Below are 26,879 nucleotides of genomic sequence, written 5' to 3'. Positions count from 1 at the left end.
GTGGCATTCTGTCAGTAGGTTTTGTAGAACCTCACTTTTTGATGCCTCTGTGATACTTTCCATCTGAAATCTGTTTACATAAGATTTAATTTGTATTAATTAATTTCATTTTTTGTAAACAGCAACTACCACAGATGCTATGGTTTGATAAGGATTTTCTTTGAAGTTTTGGTATTATCCTCTGAGGCATGCAGATGCTTAAGGCAAAGCTAAAGGCAACAAGATTCCTGAAATACTTATCAAGTGTTGAAATGGAATATCACCTGTTTTTGAACTGATCTCAATATACAGTGTTAGTCTATAAGGTGCCACAAGTACTCCTGTTCTTTTTGCAATATACAGTGTAGTAACTTTTGTAAATATTTTGCAATAGTTAATTAAAATAGATTTATATGACAGCAATTAATGCATTCTATTGTTGACAATTTCCCAACTGTTGTTCTGTCAGTAGCAATCATATGTATGTTCACTGCTGTCAGAGAATGCTTATAAAATCTGTGCATTTAAGGCAAAATCCTGTCATCACTCCATATGTGGAATTGCCATGGAAGTCATGGGGAATTTTGTACTTCAATCATAGCAGAATGTGGCTCTTGATCTACTACAAAAACTAAGATCTGAGAAAAAGTACCAAAGTTAGTGAGTTACATAACAGAAGCCATTATCTCTATCATCTTTGCTAGCTTCTGTACAAATACAAAAATAGCATACAGTAGGGACAGCTAACAACTCTTCTTTTACTAATAGGTAAGTTATATTCTCTGTCCCTTGTAGAGAGAAAATCTGCTCAGACTAGTATTATTTTACCTACTGATAAATGATAAAAGAGAATTTTTAAACCACTGTACACTAGTTCAATTTTTTAGCAGACTGAAGTTTTGTATCTGCCTTTCATCCTCCCCCCAGGCCTTTTTTTCCATATTTTGAACATTAAGTCTGTATTCTTTTTCTTGAATTTTAAAAACTCCAAATTGCTATAATTGAGATTCTGTTACAGTGTATGATCATTTTTAAGTGCCTTTAGTTCTTTTGAAGGTGCAAATTTAAAAACCTTTAGGACTGAAACTGTTTATTCACGGTACATGAATAACATAAGCAGTGGTAGCGATAGCTGTCCCACACAATCCTACCTATGTTCCTCTGCATTTTTGCTTGTGTGCAAGATTGAATTACCTGTAGGAATGAAAGGGTAATTTGAACTCCATATTCGTTAGCTCTTTGGTCTTTGTGATGGTGTTTACAGACCCTACACAGAGACTAAGGGAGTGAAGGAACGGTACTAGATCAGGTCAGCCCTGCCCCTCAGTAGTTGCAGAGTATGCTCCAAAAGGAGGAGCTGCTCAAAAGGGTACTCTGACAGTCAAGCAGGGAGCAGAGTGAAGGAGAGGCTATCTGAAGGGAGGAAGCCAGTTTGCAGCTTTTGGGGATAAAGTCATTCACAGAAGAGGGTGTGGACTGTGGGTAAGACCAGCTGGGAGGGTAGGGGCATGTCTTTTTCCAACCCCCAATCCCTGTTGAGGGGAAATAACTGAGAGCAGGGGAATTCTCAGTGAACTATCTGCGCTGCTGGGGCTGATTGGCAACTCCCGCTGGAACACCCCAAACAAAAGAGAGTGTGAGGAGAGAGGAAGCAGCTCAGGGGAGGCTGGCCAAGTGACTGAGACACTTCGTGCCTTTCCTCTTTGAGCCCTGGGCCGACACCCAGGAGCAAGGAAGGGCCCAGTCCCCCTGCTTCCCCAGGTCCATCCATCTGGGAGAACTCTGGAGCATCAGGGAATTGGTGGACCCCAGCCTGCCCACTGAACCTTCTGGCCTCTGAGTGAAACCCACTATAGGGTGGAAGGAGCGTTGAGTCACAACCTGCCCATTCGGCCTGCTGGCCTCTGAGTGAAAATCCTACGCTATAATCTTTCTCTTAAGGTTGGTCAACAAGTGGTTAGTCAGATTGTCAGTTTTGTGTCTGTATCTAGGGCCAGACTAAGACCAACAAATCATTTCATTTCCTGTCAGTGTATTTTTAGTGCAGCAGTCAACATGATTTCTATGGCTGTACACTGCACACCATTGGCAGCAGCATGTAGGGTAAGTGTAGCGACACACCACAGTGAAAAGCAGCTCTCTGCACTGGGGAAATGATCCAGCAGCAGGGAGTTGACAGTCTTTCCCTGCTGCCACCCAGCCGCAAGAGCCTTTCCCCACGGCTGGAGCCTTTTGTTGCAGCAATGGGGAGGCAGCAGGACACTAAACTGATAAAAATTGCAGTGTAGATGGGGGAAGCACTGCTTGGGCGTGCACATACTCTAAGGGTTCTGGTGTGTGTTTACTCACCCAAACCAGGCCTCACTGGCTACACTGCTATTTATACCTGTGCTAGGGTGGCATGCAATATCTGTACTCTACACTCTGCCATAAGGCGTATGCAGTGTAGACGTGTCCTGTGTCCTGCAGGGGCTTCTAAACACTGCATGTCTACACTAGAGCTAGAGGTGTTAATTGCAGCTTGAGGAGACATATCCACTCCAGCTCTGTTATATCTAGCACACTAACAATACAAGTGTAGCTATGATGGCACTAGCAGTGGGAGTAGTTTGCCACTCAAAGTATGATCCCATCCGAGATCATAGGTCTGTACACGGGGTGGGTAGCCCCTCTTGCGGCTCACGCCATCATAGCTACACTTCATTTTTTAGTGTAATAGCTCAGTCATAGCTAGCATGGGTATGTCTCTTGAATTCAAATTTACACTTTCCAGTTCTAGTGTAGAGGTACTCATTGGTGCAGAGATATCCTCTTTTAAATTAAGGAATTAAATAATCCCCGGAAACATTATTATTATTATTATTTATTATTATTTAATATTAATGATTAATAACAATATTTTGTGCTTTAAAATGTAGACACCAGGAAGTGTTGTTTTCTTTGAATGTTGTTGCTTCTCCATTCTATACTACAAAGTGAAAAGATGGACTAGATTTTAAGGTGAAGTTCTGAAGAAAAATAAAGCATACCAAAATAAATGAAACTTCCTAAAGGCCTATCAGATTAAGAGAAAAACAAAAAACAACAACAACCCAGAAAGGAGTTGCAAAAAATTATAGTGTAACAAGAAGGATATTGCATTAAACATTTGGCAAAAAAAGCTATTTCTTTCAGCTGCAGAATAATTATGATTTTTCTTTCTTATGATTAAAATGTTTATAAAAATGAATTTGTGATATCTCTAGATATGCTTTTTTAGACATTTTGACATATGTTTAATTTTGTTATGACATTGGTCAGAAAAATTAACCAATAAGTGCTGGTCCTCTTCAATAAAATAAAAAAATATATATGGCATTAACATATGTTCTGGTTCCTCTCTTTCTGTTTCCATGTTTTATTTTGGTTTTTGTAAACAATTTCTCTTGCTTTTTCTCATTCCTGTTGACCAGTGGTGTTTGGCCAGTTTGTATTTTTCCAGACATCGCTCCATGATGTGGTTGAGGTGTATGATGGCCCAACACAGCAATCATCTTTATTATCCTCCCTCTCAGGATCCCATTCAGGTATTCTTTAATGGAACTGTCATGCATCAATTATTTACTAAAAAGTGATTTAGACTGGTAATGTAGCAAAAGATGAAACTACTGTCATCTTTTCTTAGAAACAAATTGCATTGAAAATATAATATGAACGTTTTGAAAAGAAACAATCAATCAGTAGTGATTCAAAACAGTTTGGGCTGATAAAAAGAATGAAGACTAAATTTAATCTGCAGTTTTCTTGGATTTTTCTGGTAATATTTAACTAGCGCAGTTACTTTTTTTGGTTTATTCATTTTGTATTTTCTGTCAAAATTTTCGTTTGTTTTTCAATGTACTATATAAAATGTGATATTAAAATACTTATAAGTGATAGTAGAGAATATATAGCAAATTATAATTTGAGTAGATTATGTGCATGTCAGAAGGGTTTTAAAGACTTAGAGACTTGATTTTAAATCAGAAGGAATACCATTAATGTGAGATGAGAATCAGGCTCTAAATCTTACAGGAATGTAAGACAAACAAGGTTAGACTAATAGTAAAGTTTATAGTATATGCCTCATAAATTAAATTCATGCAGAGTATATTTTGTGGTTGTTGAGGCTTAGTTACTGAAAATTGTTTATGATAATTCACTGTTTGTTTTGTTTGAGTAGGCGAATCCCTTCCACTGAGCTCAGGTAATCAAATCACAATTAGATTTACTTCAGTGGGTCCAGTAACAGCTAAAGGTTTTCACTTTGTATATCAAGGTAAGTAACACAATAGCTTGGAACAATGCTTCAATTAATTGTGTGCATTAATCCCTCCATATTTTCTTTATAAATGAATTATACTAATATTTTAAGTTTTATTTTGACAAATGTATTTGATTAAACAGAGAAATCACTAGGGATGAGCAGGCCTGGAATGTAGTGGAAAATATTAGACTGCTGTAGATGTATAATTTCTCTCCATTTTTGTATTAAAAAAATCCTTTTATTTGTTATTGACATCCTCAATTACACATGATTTTAAATATTCTTAAAAAATAAAATCAGATATTTGAGAAGCATAAGAAAGGCTTCCAGATTTGAGAAATCAGTTATGAAACCAATTTTTGTTAATCTGACTGACTAATTTTCAGTCCAGCCGGTTGCTCAAACTGATTTATCCTTCTATTTAAATATGAGTAACGGAAATGGTAATAGTATTACCATAAGCTGAATCAGTAAACTTGCTATTATTAAGGTGCTTCAGTTGATTTACATTATTAATCTTTTTAAGGATCAGACACTGAAATGATTACATGTCCTCTAGTTCATTCTTTCAGATAATTTGAATCCCATCCTGACCAGCAGAACTCACAATTTTAAACCTGTAGTCACTAAATGCAAATATCTAACCAACAAATCAATACTGTTTTGAAACTGTATGTTAGCTGAATATTTCATAACAAAGTATACAATTTCAGTGCCATTTTAGGAAGGTCTCAGAATAGATACTATAATGTGGTTTTAAACCTGCAAAGAATATCAATATTTATTCTAATCTGAATAGTAATTGCATTTAGATTTAGATGCATGGAATCCTTATTTTTGAAGATTCATTTGGGGATTATGCAAATCTTCTTAACTGACAACACGACTGAATGTTTTTCAAGTAATCTTAGACATCTGCATTTGAAAATCTCTGTTTCTCTACCAAATATAAAATTAAGAATCCACAATCGTTTTCATGTATGCAGCTGTTCCAAGAACAAGTGCAACACAGTGCAGCTCTGTGCCTGAACCAAGATTTGGAAAAAGGATTGGAAATGAATTTGCAGTTGGTTCATTGGTTCTTTTTGAGTGTAATCCAGGATACATCCTCTATGGATCAATAGCAATTAGATGTGATTCAGTACTGAATGCTTTGGCACAGTGGAACGATTCCCTCCCTACATGTGTTGGTGAGTAAAGGCTATATTTTTGTATCGGTCTAATTATTGCCTACAATGAAGAATGTTATCTTAAGTCTGAATCCACTCCTGTTGTTCCATCCTCTACCTTCTTACTGCTTATTTTTGTTCTGATTTTCTGGCTTGTACTCATACTTTACCCACCGAATACCCTGAACATAAAGAATATGTCAGAAGGGCTCTCATTCAGCAAAGTAATATGTTAACACAATATTAACTTAGCCTAAATGAGGTCATGAATCCTTCACTTTTCATCTTCACTTTCTAGCCCAACTTTGCTTTGACATTTCAGTAGCTACATGACAGTACATATCCTGCAGCTATAAATTATATATCAGCTTCTTTTAGACTTACATCAATGTCAGTCCATGACTACTCATTAATCAAGATTCAGAAGTTGTCCTGACCTCCTGCAATACTAAAATGCTCTCACACTTGGGAACTCTGACAAGATATTGTATGCTGTTGCCAGAAGAACTACTTTATTAAGGACTTAGAAGTAGTTACACCAATGTTCTGTAGCAGGTCAGAAAGAATGCATTTTTTTCCAGGTTAAAAAGTACATTTGGTACATTTGGTACTCTGTCTAACTCTAGACAGAGTTACAGGGATTTACAGGGACATTTGGTCTAACTCTAGACAGATTCTCAACTGGTATAAAACAGTATAAAACCATTGACATCCATAGACCTATGCACATTTTCACTAACTGAGGATCTGACGCATTGGACCCAATTCAGCATTGCAGATTGCATTTTTTTTTTTTTTTTTAGATTATGTATTTACTTTGATTTTCATATAGAATAAACTCAACTGGCAGCAGTGTTGTTTTTGGTCACGGGTTGCAATATTCTATTGCTGTATTAATGCACCATTTAGATATGTGAAAGAGAACACTGTCTGATTTTAAGCAACTTGAAATGAGAAAGAGTTACAGGCCAAAAGTATCAAAGACTCTTCATGTGCACATATCAGTGTGCCAGTAAAGGTCATAAAATATGTATGAGTTGAAAATTGCATTGAACTAAATCAGTTTAATAATTGAAGTGCTAGACATGACCATATTAAATTGCCTTAACTCTCTAGTGAATGCTTCAGTGTTTCCTTACAGATATCAGATATCAATCATTCTGTCTGCTCCTGCTTTTACCAGTAATTATTTAAACAGTTTAAGTGACACTGACCTTTAGTTTATCAATGTAGTGTCCAACAGATTCTATCAATTATGTGCAGTACAAAATATAGCCAATGTATTCATTACTGAGATAAATTGTGTTCTTCTACATTTTCTCTAAATCCTCGTATTTGTATCTACTGAAATCAGCTCAAGGAGTTGATAATGTTACACAGGAATAATGTATTGGCTTCTAATGGTAAAGATAAAACATCTCGTCAATCTTTTCTTCAAGCTATTAAAAAGCCAGTAGAATACCTGTATCTAGATTAAGCTGTAACATTCTTTTATTTGCTCTTGTTAGAGTATCAAGTGACCTGAGCAATGTTTTCATTCATGCTGAGCATCAAGAACCAACAGTTTGCACTATTGAATTCCTGTGACTTACTTATTTTATTATTTTATTTATCTTTGGGACTGGGTATTATGTGTGCTATCTTGCAAACACATGAGTTTCTTTACTAACATAAGTTCTTTACTAACTCCATGGACTTCAATGAGATTACTCACATAAGCAAACGTGATAGCTTGGGAGTTGGAATAGACGCCCTCCAGTATTAGAATTAAATTAGTTACTGAGGCAACAAAATAGTAGCATTGATCAAAACCTCGTTTTTATGCCAAGTTCTTTCCCCTTATATATTTAGATCACATATAACTATTTAAAGTTCATTATTAATGAGTATCAATATTTATTTTATTTTTATAAGATTAGTAGGACACATTCAAACCGATTTCACTTTGTTAAAATTCAAATGACCATGTCTGAGGGATATTAACATGATTTTGTCAGGTAGATAGCTACCCTTTTTAAATTTTCTTTTATTGAATCATAGAATCTCAGGGTTGGAAGGGACCTCAGGTGGTCATCTAGTCCAACCCCCTGCTCAAAGCAGGATCAATCCCCAGACAGATTTTTACCCAAGTTCCCTAAATGGCTCCCTCATGGATTGAACTCACAACCTTGGGTTTAGCAGGCCAATGCTCAAACCACTGAGCTATCCCTCCCCCCTATTCTTTTCAATTAATTTAAAAATAGAATTTGAAGTATAAAGAAGTATAATTTTCCTGAGGCCAACATGAATTTCAAAATATAGTATCACTTTACAAGAGTTTGCATCTCTAGTATACTGATCAATGTGTTAGCTTTTATTACATCTTTTCTCAGTTCTAAAGCAGTGATGCGTCAAACTTCTTTTTTTGCTCCATGTATTTCCTTCCAGTACCTTGTGGTGGAATTTTAACTAAGCGCAAAGGAACCATTTTGTCTCCTGGTTACCCTGAGCCTTATGACAACAATCTGAATTGTGTGTGGAAGATCACAGTGCCAGAGGGAGCTGGAATTCAAGTAAGAATATATATAATTTTCTTGTTATCATCATAGGTTTGAAGCTGATCTTTGCAGAGATGACAGTATGAAAAGATAATTGATTCATAAACATTTTACTAAGCAATTAACAACTGTCACAATGGAATTTGTTACACAATTCTTTTTAAATATGGGCGGTGGAGGAATTTGAAAAGATACATCTACACCCTTTTCCCAAAAGAACCCGTTGCTGGAACATTTATGATTGGCAATATATTATTTCAGTAAGGCAGAATGATTTGTTGCAGACTGTAGAAATTGAAATTGTGTAACTAAATTTCCTTGTCATGAATAAAAAAATATCTGGATTACATTCTCAAGTGGGTTATGCAGATTTTCCTTAAAAATTCTGTCTGTTGGGGAGAAATAAATATATAGTTATAAACTTACTACAATATGGGCCTGAGCCAAAGCCTATTGAAATTAATGAAAAATTCTTATGCCTGTAACCTGGGTGGCGGGGTTCAGGTTACAGGCCTCCCGCCCAGGAAGGTGGGGCTTTGGCTTTGGCTTTGGCCTTCCCGCCTGAGGTGGCAGGGCTCAGGCTTCAGTCCCCTGCCCTGGGCTCGTGTACTAATTTTTGTCGTCAGAAGGGAGTCGCAGAGCAATGAAGTTTGAGAACCCCTAAATTAATGAATAATATAGAAAAAAACATATATGAGCCTACTTATTATGTCCTATAATTCAAGAGCAAAGAACACAAATTAGATGTAAAAGCAACACGTTTAATATGTACAAGAGAAAATTAAAAAGCAAGTTTATAATTAAGGAGGCAATTCTCTTTTTAAGATTTTAAAAAAGGAATAAACTATTGTATGCATAATAATAGTGTCACTAGTGTAAAAGCTAATTATTGGATCTCCAACTACTTGACTAGAAAAAAAAATCTGTCTGTACTTGGTAGAAGAATATAGGAATTACCATATCAGATCAGATCAGTACTCTATCTAGTCTAATATCCTGTCTATGACTCTATGAGAGTCAGGGGAGGCATGGCCATGTGTAACCATGGAAGGCTTCCCTACTGCCCCCTTGTAGTTTTTCCTGCCATTCAGGACTGGGGTGATGTTTTATAAATCCTCCCATTAAGTGAGCTGGAGCCAATAGGTTTTGCTACCCCTTGTGTCTGACAATGATCAGGAAGGGGCTGAATGCCTACAAGAGGGTGTTGCATAAAGCTGGGTGAAACTTGGAATTTCCATTCAATGGGAAATTCTAACATTTTGAAAACATTTTTGTTCTAATTCAGGAAGGTAGGGGTACCCCAGTGGGTCTTCCCATCTTGGGGAAGCCTGGAGAGACATAGTCAGCTCTGGGAGTCTTGAAGACCTGAGAGTTCCAGTTCTAACTGGGGCTTTTGGGGTTTCCAGGGCTGTCAGGCTCCCTGCTGTATAGCAAGGGGCATAGAAACCCTGAGGGCTCTGCCTCAACCTGGGGATCTCAGAGCTTTCATTCTGGTTCTGTGGCAGGGAGCCTACAAGCGCTGGGGTCTCCATACAGGGTAATCTGTATGGCAGGGCTGCCCCAGAACTGGCCAAACCTGGAAGCCCGGGTTCCTCAGCAGCTTGGTAGATGAGTGGGCAGGAAACCAGGGAGTTGGGATCCTGCCTGTCTTTTGGTGAACGTTTGTTGAAAGGTTTTAATAAGTCTGATATAAAAAAATAATGTTTTCTCAAAAAAATTTCCAACCAGGTCAAGGGGTTGTACACCTTAAAAGATTGAGGTATCTTTAGAGGAGGTTTTGGAACAAATTGATAAATCATGCCTCACCAATCTATTAGAATTCTTTGAGGGGATCAACAAACATGTGGACCAAGGGGATCCAGTGGATATAGTGTACTTAGATTTTCAGAAAGCCTTTGACAAGGTCCCTCATCACAGGCTCTTACACAAAGTAAGCTGCCATGGGATAAGAGGGAAGGTGCTGTCATGGATTGGTAACTGGCTAAAAGATAGGAAACAAAGGGCAGGTATAAATGGTCAGTTTTCAGAATGAAGAGCGGTAAATAGTGGTGTCCCCCAGGGGTCTGTTCTGGGACCAGTCCTATTCAACATATTCGTAAATGATCTGGAAAAAGAGGTAAGCAGTGAGGTGGCAAGATTTGCAGATGATTTAAAATTACTAAAGATAGTTAAGACCCAGGCAGACTGCGAAGAGCTACAAAAGGATCTCTCAAAACTGGGTGATTGGGCAACAAAATGGCAGATGAAATTTAATGTTGATAAATGCAAAGTAATGCACATTGGAAAACATAATCCCAAGTATACATACAAAATGATGGGGTGTAAATTAGCTGTTACCACTCAAGAAGGAGATCTTGGAGTCATTGTGGATAGTTCTCTGAAAACATGCACTCAATGTGCAGCAGCAGTAAAATAAAAAGGAAACAGAATGCTGGGAATAATTAAGAAAGTGATAAATAATAGGACAGAAAATACCATGTTGCCTCTATATAAATCCATGGTACACCCACATCTGGAATACTGTGTGCAGATGTGGTCACCCCATCTCAAAAAAGATATATTGGAATTGGAAAAGGTTCAGAAAAAGGCAACAAAAATATTAGGGGTATAGAACGGCTTCTGTATGAGGAGAGATTAATAAGACGGGGACTTTTCAGCTTGGAAAAGAGACGGCTAAGGGGAGATTTGATTGAGGTCTATAAAATCATGACTGGTGTAGAGAAAGTAGATAAGGAAGTGTTGTTTACTACTTCTCATAACACAAGAACTAGGGGTCACCAAATGAAATTATTAGGCAGCAGGTTTAAAACAAACAAAAGGAAGTATTTCTTCACACAACACACAGTCAATCTGTGGAACTCCTTGCCAGAGGATGTTGTGAAGGCCAACACCATAACAACCTGTGGAACTCCTTGCCAGAGTATATTGTGAAGGCGAAGACCATAACCATTCAAAAAAGAATTAGATAAATTCATGGAGGATAGGTCCATCAGTGGCTATTAGCCAGGATAGGCAGGAATGGTGTTCCTAGCCTCTGTTTGCCAGAAGCTGGGAATGAGCGACAGGGGATGGATCATGTGATGATTACCTGTTCTGTTCATTCCCTCTGGGGCACCTGCACTGGCCATTGTTGGAAGACAGGATACTTGGCTTGATGGACCTTTGGTCTGACCCAGTAGGGCCATTCTTATGTTCTTATGTACATCTTTATGTGCCTGAATACTTTTATAAATCTGGCCTTTTGTTCCGTTTCCCCCCCCCCCAGTGGTCTTCAAATATCATCCATCAAGCCATATCCTGTCCTCAGTTAGCACACAAGGCTCTGTGGTTCCTTTCAGAGTTCCTGTGGTTCCTATTGTTCTACCTAATCGTCACAAAATTTATAAGTCAGAATCAGAGATTTGAAAAACCAGATAAGAAACATTTTTTGCTTGCTTCAGGAGCTGGGGTTTTCTACTCCCAATAAAGAGCATAGCTTTACACAACTTTTGCATGATTCAAAATGACAGCTTGTAACTAAATTAAACCATACTCTGTACCTTCCGTTTTCATTCGTAGGTGCAGGTTGTGAATTTTGCTACGGAGCACAACTGGGACTCTTTGGACTTTTACGATGGTGCTGACAACAATGCTCCAAGGCTTGGAAGTTATTCAGGTGAGTGAATTAAGAAAGTGTATACTAAGTTATAGATGCAACTCTTTATTGAAAACACAAAACTTGTTGTAGTTCTTTTCTGTGTTTCTTCTGAAGGTGACAGTTCACACTTGTTATAGCCTTTGTTCCAGCCAACAGGGCCTTGAATTGTAATGCTGAAAACTTTAAAGATTTTTATAAAGAATATTACTTGTGTAATTTAGAGGGCCTCAAACTACATGCAACATTCCCATGGATGTCATCTCCTGCTATTGTAATGATTAAGTGGTTTCATGCATATAGAAAAATAATGGCCTTAGGTTCCAAAAACACACTCCTGTATTTCTTGGCTAACGTTTTCTGTTTTTTTTTTTTTAAATGTTATTGTTTATTTAGTCCCCAGTCCTGCAATGGGGTTTGTGAGGGCACAAAACTTAGAGAAATTTTAATAAATAGTTAACCATCCCATTCTCTGGCTGCCTTCTCCCTTAAATTAAATTAAAACCATACTTTACAGTTTAATATAAAGCACTGCCAATTAATATCCACGATTTCCCCAACCTTCAGCCAACCCTCTCATGAAAAGAAAACTCTTAATAGCTGTCACAATGCACAAAATGAAAGAGCACAAAAGTCCAGAACCAAAAGAAGTGTTTCTCTCTGTGTTTCTTGGCAGAAGAGTGTGAGTATCAGATTGATTCATTGATTTATCTTTAAAAAAAATCTCCATTATCTCTTACAGTACAGCTTTTATCTTCTCTAGATCATCCACACCCTTTTTGCACTTTCTTCCATTCCACCCCTTCCTTATTTGTTAAATGTCATCCAGGAACTACTCTATAAGGCCACTACCCTGTCCTCCAAAATCCTCCTCTATACCCATGTGTGCTTTGATATTGACAAGTAATAAGATGACTAACAATGGAGATGTGTTAAGAATTACTTGTTATATTTAATTGTAACTCATAGACTCATAGACTTTAAGGTCAGAAGGGACCATTATGGTCATCTAGTCTGACCTCCCGCATGATGCAGGCCACAAAAGCTGACCCACCCACTTTCCCTTAACTCAGCTGTTGAAGTCTCCAGATCGTGATTTAAAGACTTCAAGTCGCAGAGAATCCTCCAGGTTGCGACCCCTGCCCCATGCTGCGGAGGAAGGCGAAAAACCTCCAGGGCCTCTGCCAATCTACCCTGGAGGAAAATTCCTTCCCGACCCCAAATATGGCGATCAGTAGAACCCCGAGCATACAGGCAAGATTCTCCAGCCGGACCCTCTTTTTACCAGCGATGGCACGTTATTGCCTAATTGACTAAAATCACGTTATCCCATCAAACCATTCCCTCCATAAACTTATCTAGCCTAATCTTGAAGCCAGAGAGGTCTTTTCCTCCCACCGTTTCCCTCGGAAGGCTGTTCCAAAATTTCACCCCTCTGATGGTTAGAAACCTTCGTCTAATTTCAAGCCTAAACTTCCCCACGGCCAGTTTATATCCATTTGTTCTCGTGGTCCACATTAGTACTGAGCTGAAATAATTCCTCTCCCTCCCTGGTATTTATCCCTCTGATATATTTAAAGAGAGCAATCATATCTCCCCTCAGCCTTCTTTTGGTTAGGCTAAACAAACCGAGCTCCTCGAGTCTCCTTTCATATGAAAGGTTTTCCATTCCTCGGATCATCCTAGTGGCCCTTCTCTGTACCCGTTCCAGTTTGAGTTCATCCTTTTTAGACATAGGAGACCAGAACTGCACACAGTACTCCAAATGAGGTCTCACCAGTGCCTTGTATAACGGAAGCAGCACCTCCTTGTCCCTACTAGAAATACCTCGCCTAATGCATCCCAAGATCGCATTAGCTTTTTTCACAGCCACGTCACATTGCCGACTCATAGTCATCCTGCGGTCAACCAGGACTCCGAGGTCCTTCTCCTCCTCCGTTACTTCCAACCGATGCGTCCCCAGCTTATTCAGATCATAGTGATTATAGTATTTGCACCTTTCTTTTATGCCACTCCTAATAAATAATACTCCTTTTCCTAATAAAAGTGTGTGAGTGGGAGACCTGCAAATTAGACCATATGGCTCTAGTAACTACAGCTCTCGCCTCCAAGCTTGTGATACATTGAGCATGTTATCAAATCTCTAAGAGGAACTGGTATACAACAACACTCCCACAGTGATGCCCTCTAGCTGAAGCTGGTTATACAGTACATGCGGTGAACTTCTGTGCCTTTTTTATTTACATTTTTCTGGAAGAATATCATGTAGCTACTTATGAATAACTCTGGATTTCATCTTTTAAGCATAGTCATAATGGAATAATATGTTACTTTCTCTTTTCAGGAACTACAATTCCTCCACTGCTCAACAGCACATCTAACAACTTATACCTAAACTTTCAGTCTGATATTAGTGTTTCAGCTGCTGGGTTTCATCTTGAATATACAGGTAATGCCCATAGAATAGATTAATTCAAAGAGTTTGTTGAAAGATGTTATTTTTTCAGACATACATGTATGCTGTGAAGGGGTAAAGTTCAACCTGTTGCACACAATGAGCCAATCACTGATACCTTTGAAGTCAGTGGCAACCTTTGATTCCAATGGAAACAAGACTAGACCTGCAGTCTTTGTTGCTGGGAGTGGCATGTCTAATTCATTTTGCACTCCCCTTATGTTTTCCCATGTGTGAATGCTTTTCTGATTACACAATTGTGAGGAGTAAATGCAGGTAAATTTTCGTACATCACCTGCACAAAATTTTGAGTCCATAACCCAAGGCAAAAGAGACAAAGATTAAGTACTTTTTATGCATATTGTTATTACAGTAATTATAATAACCTTGTATTATTGGACTAATTCAGAATATTTACTTAGACACTGCCAATAATTTTAAATATATTATTAAATGTATTATTTGATATAGCGAAAAAAACATTCCATTATGTAGATCTGAAAAGAGAACATTCATTTCTGAAATAATCTAGCCAAAGCACACTAATCTGTTGTACGATTCCACAACTAGTCGGTGAAGGAACTAAATGCTGTAATTATCTAATCAAATACACAAAATTCATTTAAAATAAGTTTTTCACATGGAAGAGAAGAGTCAGCAGCATAAGCATCATATTCCATCTAAAAACCTATATAGTTATAGACCATCTCTCGAAAAAGTGTCGCCAGTGTTTGTGGAAAGCCGGAATGTCCATTGCAAAATGAAATGCTCTTGCACTAAAGCTAAGTGCTGTTAATATTGTTATTTTGTTATACTAGTGACTTGTACTACATCCTCTGCTAATTAAGAACAATCACTACCTTCATCACCTTCTGCTCCAAGTGTAAAGTATACTTCTTCGATCTTACCTTATCTAATATAAACACCTGTCAAAGTCTATATATAATTTATTAAAAAAAAAAAAACGCACCAAAACAAAACACTTCATTGAACACATCTTTTCCCTGGGGAAAAGATGAAAGCAATTAAAAGCCACATGTGGCAGATGTTAGTCATGTTGCTTAATGAAGTATTGGAAAGAGTTCAGATATGATGTTGTGGATCGTATAAGAACCTGAACAGAAGAGAAGAGAATTATCTGAGAAATTCTCATTGTTGATGACAGTAGTAGTAATACAAGCGTCTTCTCATTTCTACTTATTTATAACAATAATTATTACAATATTTTATGATCAACCTGGATTGTCTCAGCCAGTCCTCGTGCAGGAATTCTGACAGTAATAGATAGAGTTCTTTACATTTTTCCTAAGTGCACAATTCCCTGTGCACTAATTGGTTCTGTTGACTGATATGTATAATTACTGATCTTCTGAGCAGTTTTACAGTATGCAAATCCAGTACTTTGATTGTTTGACAGTCTATATTAATTAGTCAGAAGGCAGGGTCTTGCACAATCACTACATGGTCATTTCTTTATAACTGTACACTTGGTATTGGTTATTGTAATTCTTCTGATCTGGTTAGATTCTGTACTCAGAATTTTCCAGCTGTTTTCCTTCTGAAAGGGTACTACCTCAACTTCTCACATGTGTAGAGTGATGAAGAAAAACTCCAGAATATAAATAAATACAGCATAATATTCAAACAAAATTAAATGAGACTGAACCTGATAAAAGGGAAAGTGTTTTATTTGTTTGTTTGTTTTATTGGTTAAACTTTTCTGATCTCCATTATCTCTGTTGTCCCCACGGTAAGTTTCATAATGTTTATATTGGTTGCTTGCAATGGAATACCAGTTCCTCCTTCCAAATATATTTTTGAAACAATATAAAAATATGTGTACCATTAATCTGAAAGAAAGAGCATTGCCAAAAAGAAGGTTTATTTGGAAAGATGCATATAATGGAGAGAGACTGGGAAATAAAGAAGGAGAAAAGGAGGATAAGATGGAGGAGTGAGGAGGATGCACCAAATGCTTTTAAGCTTTTATAGTTTATATTCTTTCATTTTAACTCATAATATTCTATTAAAAATGTCAGCATAATAATAACCTGTGGCTGCCTTCTCTTAATGCTGCAGTAAGTGTATCCTGGGCTAATAAACTCTGAATCCAAAATACCTGGAGAGCCTTGGTCTCCATGTATATTCAGCCCAAGATGTGGTTATCACCTTGTAAAAAAGAAGCACTTCTTGTATATATTGCTAGCTATGCCGTACCCACTCTTGCCTTTGGACAGTAAACTATTCAAGATCTTCTTTACTATTTGTTTTGCTTAGTATTTTTTGCCTGTTATAAAGTGACACTTTATAAAAGGATATACATACATAAATACATATATACATGTTGGTTTTGTATATAAGATTTAGAGGTCATAGTCATCATTCTTGTTTAAAGGGTTGAATTTAATCTAAATCTCAATAAAGACTTACAGCATGTGAATATAATTTACATGCTTTTTGACAGAAAACACGGTTTCATGGACTTTAGATTTAATTTTATGTCATTCTTTGATTAAATTAGACGTTTGATACAGGTATATGTGTTGACATAATATATTTAGTCATCTGCAAACTGATTGACTTAGTATCACATGACATTCTGAATAAAAAAAGTACTATATACATTCAATATATTATATATTATATAAACAAGTGGCTAATTGATTGATCTCATAATGTAATTCTTAATGGGCAAGCATGGATGTAGTGAAGTTTGAAAGGTATTTGTGCTCCACCCATTGCTATTTAGTATTTTTATTGATAATGTAGAAGTAAACATGAAATCATTGCTGATTAATTTTGCAGGTGACACAAAAGTTAATGCAGTAGTAAATTAAAATGTGGATAGGTCATTTCTACAGATCTATCTGGAGAGTTTGGTGTGTGAGACACAATTGTACATTTGTTTTAACAGAGCCAAAAGGCAAAGTCATATACCTAGAAACAAAGAACATAGGCCACACTTATGGGGCGGGGTGGGTGGGTGGGAACTGTATCCTGGAAAACAATGACTCCTAAAAAAGATTTTTGGGTGATGGTATATAACAAATTGAATGTGGCCTTGCATTGGAATGCTGTGGATTGGAGTGCTAATGTATTCCTTGGATGTATAAAAAGTGGGAATAGGGAACTGGAATTACTTCTCCTTACAATATTGGTGAGGCAGAATACTGTGACAAGTTTTGTTGTCCACAATTTAAACTGGATGTTGAAAAATAAGAGTGTGTTTAGAGAGCTCAAAGAATGAACTGGTATCTAGAAAACACAGCTTACATTGAGAGACTTAAAGAGGTGAAACTATTATTTTATTGAAGAGGAGATTAAGAGATGACTTGATCAAGATCTATAAGTACTTACAAAAGGAGAAGATAACTGAGGATAGCACTCAATGTATTAGAAAAAGACAAAACAAGATCTAATAACTGGAAGTTGAAGCTAGATAAATTTAAATGGAAAACAAGTCACAAATTAACTAGTGGAACAGATAACCAAGGGATGTGGCACATTCTCCATTGCTTGGAGATATAGATATGGATATAAAAGATATTCTCTAATTCATCCACAAGTATTTGGTCTCTATGTAAGAATTATTGAGTGAAGAGCTATGACTTGTGGTATGCGGGTCAGATTAAATTATCATTATAATCCTTTCTGGCCTTGAAATCTATGAAATTTTATAGATTGTTTAAGTGAATCATCACCGAGGAAGAAATTAAGCTGTAAAACTTATGACAATTACTCATCAAGTATAATATTAAAATAATTAAACACAAAAGAGCTTATATAGTTTTAAATGTAGCATATACATAATCCGCAATTGTAAGAACAAATATGTAGGAGCATAAAAACATCACAATTTATTCTACAATATATGGAATCTCAAAAAATGAGTGTGTGTTTGCATGTGAGCACAGTCCTATATAACCATCAAAATAGTAGAACTTGTGTAATTGAGACTTAAAGACAATTCGAAATATGCTCTTCACACAGACACACACCATCACCACCACAAAACAATATTGTTCTGTGCTGCTGGAATACTGTGAGAACCCATTCTCTGTCACAACAAAACAATGGTTATCAAGGATGGACCTCTGGATCCTGGTTCATCACATGTATTTGTTTAATGTGACAAGAAGACAAATTCTTCATTACATCGCACATGGTTTGATGGGAGTTGTTGTGAATTGGGAAAAGGCATCTTCAAATATCCCTTCTTATCTTAGCAAGGGATTGAGAGGGGTGATTTGATGAGAGGAGGTGGCCACTCCCTGGAAGAAGGCAATGGGGTACTAAGGCTTGTCTTCCTGCCTGCTCAGCGTGCACATAGTGGTTCTACTTGAGCCTGGGCTTTGGAGAGTAGAGTAGAATCTCCACTTTGCTTGGGCATGCATTGGCCAGTTTAGGAGGATGCCAGATGATTGGCTCCAGTGAAAGACCTCACCACCACTCCCCATAGTATGAATCCCCAAGCACACAAGTGTCATTTTTGCTGCTGGAAGGTGCCCCACTCCTCTGCCTTATAAGTGCTGTATCTGTCAGAGCTGGGTTCCCAGGCTTGTTGAGGGTCTAACCCAATCACCTTTTGGGGTCAGAAAGGAACTTTTCCTTCTGGGCAATATTGGCAGGGTGGCTTTTCGGTTATTTGTTTGTTTTGTTTTTCCACTTTTCCAACAGTGTCTTGGAAGTAGGGGATAATAAGCATAGAAATAACACCCCATCCTTCAACACTCCCCCACCAAAAAATGGTATTGGGATCATCAATATGGTCCTAACTTCTGTCCAGTGTCTTTTGAGCATGATAAGAGGCTTTATGGTTCCAGTTTCTGGGGTAAACCTGAGCACATGACCCACAGGGACTGGGAGATCCTATTATGCCGTGAGATGAGGGGAAATTTTAAGTCTTTTAAGAATTAGCCCCCATTATCTGTCCCCTTGTATTCCTTCATGGTGGGAAGGTGGTGGGATTCTACAGTGTGCTGAATCATGATTTTGATAGCAGAATGTTGGCAAAGGAAACCAACCCTCATTCTTTGGTTGCATTGCATTAAGACAAGATGGTAAGTGGTTGGTTTGTTTGTAATTCATTAGAGTGTCAGACATTTGTGTTGCATGTTCCAAGTAAATTAGATCAGGTTAGGTGATCACTTGAAAGTGGGCATTTTGTAGTAGAGCAGATACTTTATTTTAGCACTAGTTCTTCTTCTGTATTTACACTGTCATTGCATAGAAACAGATATGAAGATAATTAGGATATGAGAAAACCTACTATAAATATGCTGATACAATATACCAGGGGTCGGCAACCTCTGGCACGCGGCTCGCCAGGGTAAGCACCCTGGCGGGCTGGGCCAGTTTGTTTACCTGCCACGTCTGCAGGTTCGGCCGATCGCGACTCCCACTGGCCACGGTTCACTGCTCCAGGCCAATGGGGGCTGCGGAAAGTGAAGCGGGCCGAGGGATGTGCTGGCCAGTGGGAGCCGCGATCTAGCAATATAAGTGCATTTAAAAAGCGATATACTACAGCTTGCTTTTTTAGGATAAGAATTAGTGTCTCAGTTATATGTTAAAAAATCATCATCTTAGTTCCTAAATAGCAGGCATTTAAGTTGGATTTCTGTTTTTCTATTTTGGTGTTATCAATAAAACTAGTACTGATGCTATTATAATATTAGGCTGATGACACTTCTTAGAGATATGCAAAATACGTCTCATAAAGGACCTAATTTATGTGGCATATTTTGTATGCCACTAAGAACTCTATCAGCTTTCAATTTGAATATACTATATAAATGCACTTTTTTAAAGAGAAAAACTAAATTTTCTCTGAAAATTCCAGGTGAAACACTTCCAGATGAAGCAATCAGTCACTTTAATAGGTTTTCAGACATACAGATGCCAATGATGCCAATATTTTGACAAAGAAATCCCACAAAATTCCCCCCTTAGCATACATACCAGGAGCATATGCTTATAGTCCTTGATGTAACAAATCACTTCATTGTATTCCTAACTTTAAGCCTGTTAGCAATGAGTAGAATTACTCATGCTTAATTTTAAGAACATGCTTAACTACTTTGCAGGATTGATGCCATAAAGAAGGTCTGTGGAGGCCATTTCTTTTTCCCTCATGACAGTATAAAGACATATCAATTCTTGCCAAACATACTTTCTATTACAACTTTGTGCCTACTTTCTAATCGCACAAAACTGAACACCCTTGCCCCGTCCCTTCTCCGAAGCCCAGCCCCCGCACTCCATCCCCCCTCCCTGCGTTGCTCACTCTCCCTCACCCTCACTCACTCACTCATTTTCACCGGGCTGAGGAGGGTCCCTTTTCGACCAGGTGTTCCAGTTGAAAACCGGACACCCGGCAACCCTAATTTACATCTTTATTGGAAATGTCTATACTGGTGTTCAGTGTGTCTCCTCTTATTTGTCTCTTCTTTAAACAGTCCCAGTCTCATCAGCCTCTCATAGAGAGGTTGTTGCAATCATTCTCAGTACCCATCTTAAAACACCCATCTATTTCTGCTATATCCTATTGTAGATAGCATGAGAGTATTCACTACAGTGGTGCTATATTATTTTCTGAAGTATGTGGATATAATGGGGAAAATGTTTAACATGAGACGATGGCTTCTGTTTAGTTAAGGCTTGCTTAGATATGATGTCATGAAAGACTGCATGGTTGAATAAAAATTACCTAACACTGAACTAGAGGAACGGGCAAGAACCTGTATAGAAAGGTCCTCCTCACTGGGGGGGAGAAGGGGGTTAACACCTCACATTTTGTGCAGTCTGGTTTACTCCAAAAGAAAGACATTTTTTTTTTCAGAAGTATTTTTTTATGAGCCACAACAATAACTCATTGCTGAAAGCTATGTACACACAGGTTGGCAGAATTTTAACAGTGGGCTCCTGGAGGCACCTGAGAGCCACCTTGCACTTGCCGATATGCAGCATCAGCCAATATGCAGAGCAGTTTATAACTGAAAACAGATGAAGTTTACACTCTAATTGCTAAACTTTTCAACTTTTCACAGCTATAGGTTTGGACTCTTGCCCCGAACCACAGACCCCTAGCAATGGAATTAAAATTGGAGATAGATACATGGTTGGAGATGTGGTCTCTTTCCACTGTGATCAGGGATATTCCCTTCAGGTAGGTCAATTTTACAGTTTCAAAAATCTGTCTTTCACTTCTTCAATATTTTTATGTTCTTCTATATCAACTCCACACTGAAAATGTCATCATACTAGATTAGATTATGGTTTTGCAGGGCTGATAAATCTCTTTGTGTCAAATGTATGATCTACCACTATCCAACTGTCCTCCAAAAAGTGGGTATGTACTTGGGCGGCTAGCCCAAGCCACTGCCTGTGCTCCCCTGGCTACACTGCTCTTTTTAGTGCACTAGCTTGAGCAGAGCTAGCACAGCTACATCTGTGTGAGCTGGGAATCGCACTGCCAGCTCCAAGTGCAGATATAGCCTAAAATTCTCCCTCATATCCTAACTTTCCTCTGTTGAGGCAGGGGGTCCTTTACACCCTTAATGGTACAACAGGATTTTCCTCTTAATAATAAGCACAGTGACTAAGGTCTCTGTTGTCCAGTAAAGAAACTATTAGGAATCCTGTTCTATACTGGGCAGCCAGATTGAGTTATATGGGATGACTAGTATGCCTAAGTTGACACCATGTGTATATATGATTTCAATGTTTTCTATGTTTGCAGCTCATGGAGATTTAGAAATCCCAACCACAGTCAAATCTTTAACATAGATCTGTAAATCTTAAGGAGCAGAATCTGGTTCACTTTCTGGCTTTGGTTATGTAAGTGGTTGCCGTGGAGTTCCTTGCTCCCTCTGCTTAGCAACAGGAGGTAGCATGAATGACAGCAATAGAAAGTATGTACGCTCAGGATGGCAGAGCTTTTGCAACAGGAATGTTTGTTTTCCCTCCTTGCCATTATATTCCTTGCTCATCCTCACTCAGTTCTGCAAACTGCTATTTGGGTTTGGGACTTCTGTCCTCATCCTTCCTCATACCCCTCCCCCCCGGCCAGCCATGGGACTATCTGAATGCTGTGATTTCTCTACCTTTCGAAATTAGCTGATGGGGCCTCTGCCTCTCCTAATGCTTTTCTTGCAGCTTCAACTGTGACCTTCTGGAGGTCTCCGTTTATTCTTTATGTTGCCTAGAAAAGGAAGGCAGCATGAGGATGATTGTAGGAGGCCGCCATTAAGGAGCAACACAACAATTATTTCTGTATATTTTCACCTTTGTTTTATTTCATACAAAAATATTGGAGCATGAATAGATAAGTCACACTGAACATGTGAAAAAAAAATGTAATAATTAACAGCATAGACCGTACAAACACACACACACACAATCCCATTGGACTGTTTTGCCGTCACATACAGTATGATATTGTCACTTTGGTTTTGTGTCAACTCTGAGCTGATAGCATGCAGTAAGACGGAAATGTTTTCTTTCTCTACTTGGAGAGAAGATAAGTGGGCCGCAGACTAATTAATAAATTGCCCTAAATTACTGTGTGTGGGCTTTACAAATACTCAGTTCCTACAGATACTGTAGGCTTTGAACTGCAATACAGCTTTAACAATAAAAGCAGCTCATTTCAAATCAAGGTTGCACAAATAGTTCTAACAAGATCATCTTGAAATATACACTCTATAATTTTCCAGAAGAGCCCAGATGCATTATAGTTCTTTTAACTTTCTGTTTGATATCCCATCCCAGACATTCATGATTACATAAGAGATGCTGAGCCAGATAGTGGCTGTCTCTGGGTGTGTCATGGAACTATCTTGATTTGGATTGTCTTGATATACCAAAGGAGGAACTTTAGAACATTTATGGCACATATTTTGTTGTAAAAGAGCACTACTTCTTAGAGAGAACAGTACTGTAACTCTAATGTTTTAATTTCTGGACACTTAAACCAATTTGTTTTTCTGTCAGGAGTGGCTTAATCCTTTAGAAAACATTTTTCTTGACCTAAATGTAAATATCTTTGCCAAATCTGCTAAAACATCAGTATTGGAATACACTAATAATTAAACAATACTGAATTGCTTTAGTTGGATTTGGATCTTGAGTTTTTAACCTTTACAGTGTGATTCAGCTCATCAAAATGTTATGGCTAGTATCACAGAATTCAAGCCTGTATTCTTAGTACCAGCAATAAAATTATAAACCATGGAGCCATTTGTTAAAGGGGTGGATAGTCACACAAGTAAGGGTTACATGTTCCAGTAAAGTACAAACTACAAAATAAGAATAGAGGTAAAACTTTTTATAAGCTCTTCCTTTTTATTCATATTGATGTTGTCAAGAAATATCACTGCATGTTATTTTAAATAGTGTACTGTATTTGTAAAATGCATTAATATATGTCTTGTCTTGTCATTGTAGGGACATTCACATATTACCTGTATGCCTGGACCAGTGAGAAGATGGAATTACCCTATTCCAATATGTTTAGGTATGTTTATTGTATATAAAATTTGCTTCTTCAGTTTGCCAGACTGAAAATTATGCAAGACTTGGAGATAAAGGGTGTTTGATTATGGAATACACATCCAATGGAGATCAGGCCAATCTGTAGTCAGAGTGCACTGTGAAACTGTCCTCTTTGGCAAAGCTTTCCCACAATAGTCAAATATGTGGAAGAAAGGAGGAAATATGTCCCAAGTAGAACCTCCTCTACCAGGGAAGGGAGAAGAGCAGAAGACTTATCAATTTCTCCAGGGACCTCTTTAGGCAGAGCTAATGTATCTATTAGATACTACACTGGTGAGTTCTATAGAAAACTATAAAAGAAAGAAAGAAAGAAAGAAAGAAAGAAAGTGTGATGTGATTAAAATTGAAATCTCACCTGTAACTACCATCTACAAGTATCTCCCTCATTTTGCAGCACAATGTGGTGGTGCTATGTCTGACTTCAGTGGAGTGATTCTTAGCCCTGGGTTTCCTGGAAACTATCCCAGCAGTTTAGATTGCACATGGACAATAAAGCTACCTATTGGGTTTGGTATGTATCCTTTCAAGAATTATCTTGTCTCCTGTGTTTATAGCTTTAAAATACTTAACAATTTTTAAAAATATTTTATATATTTATATTGCCCCACAGATTTCTGCCAGTAGATTTAAAATACATTTTAAAGATTAGCAGTGTCATAAAACCGAGAATCAGGTTATAGGGCTTGTGCATAAAGAAAACAATGATAAAATTTCCCCAAAACTACTGTCAATTGCTTGTATCTGCTTTTAAATATATAACTAGTTTACTATTTTTAAAGTTTACTCCATCCTTAGTCATTTTATATTTATAGTATGTATGTTATTTTATGCAGATAGTACACCGAATAATGAATAAATAAAGCTAGAAACAAAACCGTATGAAATAAAAAATACTGAAAAAAGTTTAGTACTAAATTAATTCTCCAGCACACTTTCTGCACTTATGTTCAGTGTTACAAAACCCACTCACTGTGACAGATATGCATCTACGTTGGTGCCCAGCAACCTTTTACTTCTAAGAGTGGATCTGCAAAAATTGGTGTTAAATGGATGCCAATTAATTATCCAGTAAATTATAGACTTCTGGTCAGAGAAGAGAATTCTTCTCCCTTCCCTGCCAGACTGATAAGTAGCACAACAGGATTTTTTCTCCCCATCCAAGCACTAGTAAAAGAACAACCTCTGTTCAGTTATCATTTAAATAGAAGATCTGGGCAACAGACTCAATGCTATAATAGACTTTATCACAATGTCCCATGGACTTCAATAGAGATGAAACCAGTAGGGTTCTATGGAAAATAAATATGTCTTTAGAACTTACTGTTAAACACCAAATAAATTTACCCATGAAGTGTCATTGGGCCAGAGAGAGAATGCCCTGATGGCCTATCGATTCTTACACTCACTTGGGAGATTGGAGACCCAGCTTCAAGTTCCTTTTCCAATGAATATTTATTTATGCAAAAGGTGAGACAGAATCCCACTCCCAAATAGCCAGGGCATTCACATGGGATGCATGAACAAGGCAGAGTACGGAGTTGAACCTAGGTCTCCTACAGTCAAGGTGACTGCCCTCACCACCTGCCTATTTTGGTTTCTTGTGCCCAAAATTTCTTTTTGCCTTTTTTTTTAAATCCATAAGTGCTCAATTTTGTCCCAGTGCTAAATGGGAAAAGTTTTGAAATCTTGAAATGTTTTGTGGGACACGAAAACTATTTCCCACACCGTTCTATATATTCAAGAATATTAAACTTAACATAATTCTTCCTGAACGAAATGCATCTTTGGGGCCTGGGCACACGTTATTTTCGGCTACATGATAGACCTATCCAAATAAAATAATTTGAGAACCATTTTTCACCCAGAAAATATCAGAAAACAGTGCCGGTCATCCATATTATTCATTGTCTATTGTTGTCCCTTTGCTGTGATTTCATATTAATGAGTTAAGAGCCATTTCACCTTTAAAAATACACTTGGTATGTTGTATACAAATGGTTTCTAATTAATATATTTGAAAATTACTGACACAGAAACACACACATGCAAAAGAACATCATTAAGGTTGTAAAGTCAAGCACTCAAAAGTTAGGAAATTCCAGAATTAAGGATGCCACTTGTGCATTATGCATATGTTTTATGATTCAGTCTTTAAATTACACGTCCACATACTATTTTTTTTTCTACAGCACCCCTGCCATTCAATAGGACTTAAGCACCTGATTAAGTGCTTTTTGAATAAGGGTACTTTCCTGAGTTGGAATTTTTGGTTACAGGCTTTTTTAAATTTTCAAATAATCTTTATCTTAACCACTGTTTGTGTGATAAGGTACTAAAAACAAAGGGCACTTAATTTACAGTTATTTTCAATTATTGTTAATTAAATGTGAATATCCAGTCATGGCTGATTTGCAATTGATTTAAATGGATATTTCATTTGATATTTTGCTATTTTTTCTGAGATTTTTGGCCTGATTAAATTTAAAAAAATGTTTGTTGTGCCATTGTATGCCTAATTCAGGGGAGGCTAATAAACTTATGGATCAGTTAATGGAGGGTGTTCAAAGTATAAAGGTCCATTGAAAAAATATAAAGACATTCATGAGGCAAACAAGCACAATATTGAGTCAAAATGAAAGGGTGACAGAATTTCAATGAAAGTGGACAAGTAGGGAGGACGGCAATGGTTTTTAAAAGGACTTGAAGGAGATGGCAAAAAGTTTGAACTTGATATAGTGGAAGAGAGCCCCAATGGAGTAATTAAAAGAGAGAGAGGGGCCATTGTGACTTGAGTGACAGGCAACAAAGATGATTTCAGAGCTGCCATTTGCATAGAGTGGAAGGGTGAGCGTGGAATATGAGAGTCAAGGAGGCTAGAGGGGAGGAAATGCACTTATCAAGCACTCATCCATGATTATGAGGCATTTGAAGTTTTAGGTCTGTGAACTGAAATAAATTACCAACTCTAGAAATGTTACAGAACAAGAAAGGGGCAAGGTTTGGACACAGCCTGGTTGCAGGGTGTGAGAGAAAGAGAGTTTATGAGCCTGAATGACTAGATGGAAGGTGGTTTTGCCAACAGGAACAGAGAATGGGGGGAATGGATGTTATTTTAGAGGGGGAAAACAGGGGGTTTAGTTTTAGTCATGTTAACCTAAACTTGGAAGGATGGCAGAACCAAAGAAGGAAAGAACAAATTTATAATGGAAGAAGTCTATATGTTGTTATGAGATTTTCTCCAAAGCAAATACAGCATAGGTACAGAGGC

The 26,879-nt window shown here is 37.6% G+C and overlaps 1 protein-coding gene across 1 annotated transcript in view; it reads left to right on the top strand.

Moving 5' to 3' along the window:
• Positions 1–26,879, top strand: part of CSMD3 (CUB and Sushi multiple domains 3) — a 1,099,171-nt gene that overhangs the window by 902,644 nt on the left and 169,648 nt on the right. Inside the window, exons 34-42 of the mRNA XM_026659890.1 lie at positions 3,432–3,545; positions 4,181–4,276; positions 5,251–5,454; positions 7,861–7,985; positions 11,529–11,625; positions 13,949–14,053; positions 21,106–21,224; positions 23,504–23,573; positions 24,006–24,122. Of these exons, the coding sequence (XP_026515675.1) occupies positions 3,432–3,545; positions 4,181–4,276; positions 5,251–5,454; positions 7,861–7,985; positions 11,529–11,625; positions 13,949–14,053; positions 21,106–21,224; positions 23,504–23,573; positions 24,006–24,122 (1,047 nt within the window). The remainder of the gene's footprint in view (positions 1–3,431; positions 3,546–4,180; positions 4,277–5,250; positions 5,455–7,860; positions 7,986–11,528; positions 11,626–13,948; positions 14,054–21,105; positions 21,225–23,503; positions 23,574–24,005; positions 24,123–26,879) is intronic.

Source organism: Terrapene carolina, unplaced genomic scaffold (genome assembly GCF_002925995.2).
Source record: "Terrapene carolina triunguis isolate 2854851 unplaced genomic scaffold, T_m_triunguis-2.0 Scaffold58, whole genome shotgun sequence".
Taxonomy (NCBI): Eukaryota; Metazoa; Chordata; order Testudines; family Emydidae; genus Terrapene; species Terrapene triunguis.
This window is presented reverse-complemented; position numbering and strand designations above follow the sequence as displayed.